The sequence below is a fragment of the Diabrotica undecimpunctata genome, chromosome 9 (genome assembly GCF_040954645.1).
Source record: "Diabrotica undecimpunctata isolate CICGRU chromosome 9, icDiaUnde3, whole genome shotgun sequence".
Lineage (NCBI taxonomy): Eukaryota > Metazoa > Arthropoda > Insecta > Coleoptera > Chrysomelidae > Diabrotica > Diabrotica undecimpunctata.
Window position 1 is genome coordinate 134,622,152 of NC_092811.1, and position 7,279 is coordinate 134,629,430.

The 7,279-nt window shown below is 31.7% G+C and overlaps 2 protein-coding genes across 5 annotated transcripts in view; both read right to left on the reverse strand.

The window, feature by feature from the left end:
- Window positions 1-5,263, reverse strand: part of LOC140451533 (uncharacterized) — a 32,248-nt gene extending 26,985 nt beyond the window's left edge. For all 4 annotated transcript variants that reach the window (XM_072545394.1, XM_072545392.1, XM_072545393.1 and 1 more), the window contains exons 1-4: window positions 5,110-5,263; window positions 4,708-4,910; window positions 4,442-4,654; window positions 4,102-4,353 (exon numbers count right to left, since the gene is read on the reverse strand). In XM_072545394.1, the coding sequence (XP_072401495.1) occupies window positions 4,102-4,353; window positions 4,442-4,654; window positions 4,708-4,910; window positions 5,110-5,126 (685 nt within the window). In that variant the 5' untranslated portion in view covers window positions 5,127-5,263. The remainder of the gene's footprint in view (window positions 1-4,101; window positions 4,354-4,441; window positions 4,655-4,707; window positions 4,911-5,109) is intronic.
- A 397-nt stretch (window positions 5,264-5,660) lies between these two features.
- On the reverse strand, window positions 5,661-7,278 carry LOC140451536 (uncharacterized). The gene is made up of 2 exons (XM_072545398.1): window positions 6,981-7,278; window positions 5,661-6,900 (listed from the first exon to the last, which is right to left on the reverse strand). The coding sequence occupies exons 1-2, from the start codon at window positions 7,137-7,139 to the stop codon at window positions 5,716-5,718; spliced, it is 1,344 nt and encodes a 447-aa protein (XP_072401499.1). The 5' UTR covers window positions 7,140-7,278; the 3' UTR covers window positions 5,661-5,715.
- Between the last annotated feature and the right edge of the window lies 1 nt (window position 7,279).

The window sequence follows — 7,279 nt, forward strand, 5'->3', positions numbered from 1 at the left end:
ATAAATAATGACATACAATGACAGACAGTACTTACAGCGGCTACTTCATTTTAAATAATTTTTTAGTGGGAATATAAATAGGTATGTTTGGTTGCCTACACCACAGGTAACTGCCAATCACAGAGCGTTAAATGTGGTTAAATTAATTTATACAAGCAATGTATGTTGCCTATAATGAAATCGTTCATTAATAGAAAATCATTCATTAATAGGGGTCATTAATCAATGATTTTGAGGGTGTTAAAATTAATCATAAATGGACGGTCGACGGAAAAAACAATTTAATCAATAAAATTTAATCCAAAAACCTGTGAAATGCATGTAAAGAATTAAAAAGAACAAACTAAACAAATTCTTCACAGAAGGAGTACATAAAACTAATGTAGGTGTACACAAATGTTTCACATTTACTTGGAAAAAAATTTTATTGATGGTAGCAGTCATTAAAAAAATAAATATGTGAAAGTTTCAGCATAAAACACACGAAAATTAACATATTGAAAATAAACGTTTGGAAATAAAATATTAGAGAATATGTTTAATTAATAATCATCAAACAAACATATTTTTTCGAGACTAGGGGAGAGGCTGGAACAGTGGCCAGTCAGGTACAGTGGTCACTTTTAAATATTTTGTTGTTGCTTGATAGATACCGACGCGCCATCTAGTACAAACGCTAACAATTTTAGTCACAGTAGTCGCTTACTACGCTTGACCCCTGCACCATCACAATTTTGATCACCACCAGAACCATTTTGTATACGAACCTGTTGAGAGGTGTGTTGTGTAGAAGTAGCAGGTAAGTTTAAAAATCTTTTCAACCAATAATAATATACAGTAAAACCTCGATATAACGGACTACTTGGGGGGATGGGGTGTCCGTTAAAGCCGAAAGTCCGTTATATAAAAATATATTTAAAATAAATCAAAACTTTTTTTTAAATATGTAAATGTATGTACACTGTATTCAGATACAAACATTAACGTTCTCAAAATACAAACATTAGTAAATTAAACAATTTTTTTTTCTTCCACACACGCTACTGCCCTTAATAAAAGATCGTTTTTTGACGTCATGTCACTTTAACCGTACTTCTAAACTGAAAGCAAAATTACTTGTGAATATCGGTCTGGAGTGTACGGCTTTACCTTACTGCAAACATGCAGAGACTTCCTTCTTGGTGTGTGGGGACCTTTATGCTAAATTTTATTGAAATTTTTTGTAAAATACAGTGGTGTGGGACGGGTTAAGCATGTAATATTAACATTATGTTTTTATTTTTTTTTACATTTGACCGGATTTTTTGTCCGTTATATCCGAAGTCCGTTAAATAGAGGTCCGTTATATCGAGGTTTTACTGTACATATTAAATGTTCTGTATGTTTTGTGGTATACAGTATAGTATTTAAAACTTGCAGGTGATGCAAATTATGATCTATCTTCAAAGCAGTAGATTTTAGGTTATGCCTCCTAAACAATGAGCTTTTGGTACAATGGTCACACACTTATGCAGGAACAGTGACTACTGCTTTTGACAAAAAAAGTGGTGGCCACTGTTCCTACATACGTTTGTAAAAAGCAGTCGTCATTTTTCTTTTTACAAAAAGTATCCAAAATAATTTTGTTTCAGATAGTAATATGCCACGGAAAATACCAAAAAATCACGCTATTGGAAAAACTACAGATGAAAATATGAGAAAAGCAATTTATGATGTTTGGGAAGGTGGATTATCACAAAAGGCTGCTGTTTTAAAATACGACATTCCACGCACTATGTTTAGGAGATATTTTAAAAAGTGCAACGAAAATAAAAATAATAAAGATTGGATTTCAGATGTTTTTGAGGGAGCGCCAAGATTGACCCCAAATTATGGTATCAATCAAATTTTTTCTTCAACCGAGGAAAAAGAACTGAGTAAGTATTTACAGACGATGACCAAGCTTCATCATGGTCTCAATCCGAAAGGTGCCAGACAACTAGCTTATGATTTTGCAATTGCTAACAGGAAAAATATACCAACTTCATGGGAAGAAAACAAGATGGCAGGCAAGTTTTAGTTTACAAGTTTTATGAAACGAAATTCAGAATTATCATTACAATCAGAAGAAGCAACTTCACATTAACAACTAGTCACATATACAATATTGACGAAACAGCACTAACAACTGTGCAAGATACATGAAAAGCAATAGCCAAAAAGGGACAGAAAAAAGTAGGCCATATAGTTTCAAATTAAAGAGGCACTTTGGTAACCATGTGCAATGCAATAAACGCTATAGGTAATTCGATTCCGCCGTTTTTAGTGTACCCTAGTAAATTTTTTGAAGATTATATGGTTAAAAACGCACCTCCAGGCTCCCAGGGGTGTGCTACACCATCTGTAAGGATGACAGCAGAATTATTTGAACACTGAATGATACATTTTGTCAAACATACTAATCCTATAAAGGAATCTCCCATTTTACTAATCATAGACAACCATGAGAGCCATGTTTCTTTAGCATCTATTAAATGTGCAAAAGAAAATAATATAATCTTGTTGACTTTGCCGCCACATACTAATCATCGCCTTCAGGCACTAGATAAAGCTGTATTTGGTCCTCTGAAGAAATATTACTCACATGGTTATCAAAATTGGTTATTGAAACATCCTGGAAAGAGGATAACAATTTACGACATAGCAGAAATTTTGAGTGACGCTTATCCACTTGCTTTCTGTCTCACAAATGTGGTATCAGCTTTTAAAGCTACTGAGGTATTTCCATTCAATGATAACATTTTTAATGATGATGATTTTATGGCTTCAACCATAACACACATGCTAAACATACATCAAGAAGAACAACAATCAAATAATGCAACTGTTAGCGATATACCACAAATGGACATTCAGTTCCCTTCAACATCCACTTGTCCAGATAAAATACCAGAAACAAATCAGAAACATCCATCGAAAATAACATCTGAAAAGAAAACTGTTTTTTATGAAATGATGGCAACTTCCAAGGACACACCCGAAAATCGATTTACTTCCACTGTATTACTTCAACCATACCCTAAAGCTACCTTATTACCATTAAAAAAACAAAGGAAAAAGAAGGCTACTGAAATTTTAACTGATACACCAATTTATAAAAGAATAGAAGCAGAAACAGCAGAAAGAATATCAAGGCAAAGAAGAGTGAAGAAAGCTAAGACAACAGTAAAAAGAAGAATTGATAGTTAAAACAAGTCGAATAGAAGTAATGCAAAGAAAAATAAAAGCATACCAAGTGATGGCAGTAACAGTGACATTGAATTGTCTGATGTTGTGGATTCCTACAATGTTAGTCTATTTTCAGAAGTAGATGAAATTTCTGACGAAGACATATCCTCACGAATGGTGCAAGTGAATTAATTTGTTCTCGTGAGGTTTCGAACAAAGAAAACTTCAAAATTTTATATTGCACAAGATTTTTCTTTTGGTCAAAAATACAATGTAAATTTTCTGGGAAAAAGGTGTCACGGAATACATTTTCTTTTCCTACAGTTACAGATTCTGCCACAATTACAAAAGAAGATGTTGACCCATTTTAACCCAACCAAAAAGTTCTGGAGCAACACAACGAACAGCAAATTTGTTTACTTTTAAAGCGGATTTATCATCTTATAATATTTGTTAAAGATTATTATTACTTTTCTTTTTTTATGAATATTATAAATCAAAATATAAGAATTGCAAGTACCAAATGACCACTGTACCTTACCAAACTATATGGTACAGTGGCCACATCTTTTGAAAAAACAAAATTAGTTACTCCTGTACAACCTGTATTTTTTTGGGATTACAGAGTACATTTTTAATTTACCAAGTGCTTTGACATTGTTTGAGTTGATATTCATATTATGATTTATATTAAAGTTAGCTTGAATTTACTCGAAAGGTGGCCACTGTACCAGCCTCTCCCCCATTCATTTACTGTCCAAAAAACTAACAAGAAACTAGTTTGAACCACAAACTTACATAATATAAATATATTCACTGTCTAGTCATCAGGAATTGAATAAAAAAGTAGAATTGTGAACTCAAATATTACTGTAATAATTAATGAGTACTTACTTGATATACGGACAACAGCAGATCTGGTATTATTTACTACAGGAGCATTTTGCAGCAACAAAAACTGTTGAGTGATAGTTGGAATCGTTGGTACACGAGAAAATAATACTAGCGGGTTTGGATTCTGTGTTACTTTTGCAAATTTCTTTGGTTTGGGTGGTTTAGTAGTTTTATTACTAGATTTTGAACACTTTCGTCCTTGATTTGATGTTTTCGTTTTTGGTGGCAACACTGAATTGGATCTGCTTGCATCTGAGGAACAAAAAATTACATTTTAAGTTCAAAACTAAAATATATTCATAGAAAATAAGTATTTCTCCCATATAATAAGTCCACTTACCCTCCATTTTACTCTTCTCTGGATCATTTTCTTTCTGTTGCTCTTGTGCCGGTATTCTTTTATGTATCTGACTATAGGGCAAAGGCCGCTTGAAGGTTTTTGTACCAAAAACTTTTGAAACATTAATTCCGGCATCTTTAAACAACTGTGCAAGTTGCTCATTACGCTGCAATAGTTTTTTCACTCTGCCTTGTAATTTCTTAATTAAATCATCTAAAACGTTGAAAAATAATTAGCAACGACATTTTAAAGATCTGTATTCTTACCTTTGCATGACTCTTTATCTTCGGAAGATTTAGAGAACTTGTTTATCTCTTCTTTCAACTCGAGAATGGTTGAGGTAGATTTCGTAAGAATTTCGATTCTGCTTAGGTTTTCTGTAGGAACGTATCCAGGTAAAACTTTGGCAAGTTCATCGAAAGCTTTGTTAAAACGTTCTCTTCTTTCTTTTTCCCAATTATTTTTTTTACTGGAAAAAAAAATTATTTTTAAAACATATTCTTGTATGAAATGAAAGGTATATTTTGTTTTATTTCTGTTGCATATATTAAGGCAATCATTCTCTTTTAGTAAAATTTTATTTAAATTAAGTAAGTAGTATACTTTAATGGGTCCTGTTTTGATTATAAGTTGATGTGTGTAAACAACTACATATTATATGTACATACCCTGCCTCTCGTGGCATAACGAAGGCAAACCATACCTTCGAATCATTAAAGTTTATTAAATAAAAATGAACTATTATGGTTTGATTTATGTTATTTATACACCATTTTTAAGTTTTTAACACCACTTTATGAGGTTATGGTTATGTCAACTTTGACGTTTTACGGTGGCCTTTTACTTCTTGACTTTTCAGTCGGTTCTTTTTATAAATGTACCTTTTCTAAAATATCATTAATCTAGTATATATTATACAATAGCTGTTCCACTATAATTTATTTTTTTAATTTAAAGACAACTTAACTTTTATTACATAAACCATAAATTTTCTTAATAAGAGAAATAATTCTAAAAAAACTATTTCATACTATCTTTGGTTTGCCTGCTTAACTGAAAGGGGTGTCCACTCCTCAATAGGAATAAGTAGATGGTTCTAAGAATATTAAATAAAGTACTATAAATCAAATAAATGTAAATATAAATTCACAATTTCTTAATGGGTTTCAGATGAGGTTAAGGGTAATTATAGAAAAAAAGAACAAGAAAAAACATTAATATATTTTTCAAAATAGTATGAATCTTATAATTGGCAATTGACATAGAAAAACTATTTAAACTATTTCATGCAAGTGTTTTTTCAACATATGAATTTTTAAACCTTTCTTCATAACATAACTCTTATTTTCACAAATAGTGCATGGATAGAATTTGGCCTGACCTAAATGTTTATCGGCATTATGTTTGGTCAAACTAGTTTTATTTAGATAGGCAGCTCCGCACTTACTGCACACAAAACTTTTCTCCCGGTTTAAAGTATGTTTTCTAAGAAAATGTTTATCTCTAGAAGATTTTAAATTAAAACGTAAATTACAACTAGAACAAGGAAAATTCTTTTCATCACTGTGCTTGAGTAGTGTGTGGGTGTAAAGTGTAGCTCTAGCCTTAAAACCCATACCGCAAACTTCACAAACATAACTTTTCGATTCTTCGTGAGTTTTTTTATGTACACTCAACGTGTGGCGATGTTTAAAGGCTTTTCCACACTCTTTACACCTATAACGTCTTACTTCTGAATGGGTGATTTGATGGTCTTGTAGATAGGTCTTTTTAAGAAATGCTGCACCGCATTGATCACATATGTGGGTTTTATGAACAGCTTCGTGAGCCTTCACCTCTTCTTTCTTTTCAAACTTCATTTGGCATATTCTGCATTCTAAACTGTTTCTTTTTAATATCTGCTTTGGAAAAACATATTCTATACCCTCTGAATAACCTGTGGGAATGGATAATGTAATTGGTTCAGAGTATTTTTCAAAATCGTCCTCTTCCAGTGTCGTGTTATGTTTTTGTTGCATATGGTGTCTAAAGCCAACCTTATGTAAATAAGTATCCCCGCATTCACAAGAAAACTTTTCTGTTTTGACATTTTTGTACTCACTGTTTTTTGTAAAGCTCTCAAAACTTTCCTTTGGGTTAATTTTAGAATATTGCACATTTAGTTCACTTTTTTCTATTACAAAATTTTCTTTAAATCCATCATCAGGATCATCGTCACCATAGCAACTACCACTTTCATCATCCTGATCATCACCTATCCATTTGTCAACACCTACAATATTTTCTTCTTGTTTAATATCTTGAATTGTTGTATTTTCTTCTAAAATCTTACCATTGTGGTATAGATTATTTATGTACTTTTCTGTTTGTTCGAATGTTGATACCAGGTTGTAAAAAGCAATTATACTTGTTTTACAAGTTAAGCATATGTACTTAGGTAGATAGTCATGTTCTTGCACCTACAACAATTATTAGCTATTAAACAAAATAGGAGAGTTTCCACATTATAATAAGAGAAAATTGTGGACAGAATACGTACGTCATATTTACTTATGTTATTAAAAATGTGTGCTAAACTTAATTCTTCATAATAAATATTGAAAAATGCTTCCATAGGATTTTTAACTTCCAAACATATTCGGCATTTGGTAAAATCAATGCTTATATTCGACATCTCTAGGGATGATAATTTTATCATATGCCAATTATAGATACTCAACTCCTATATAAGTTTTATATTTGTGAACAATTTAAAACAAGATAAATATGAGATATTTGTACCAGTTTCAGTTTTTGTTTCGTTTCTCGGGAATTGTGTCATGTTATGACATATTATAT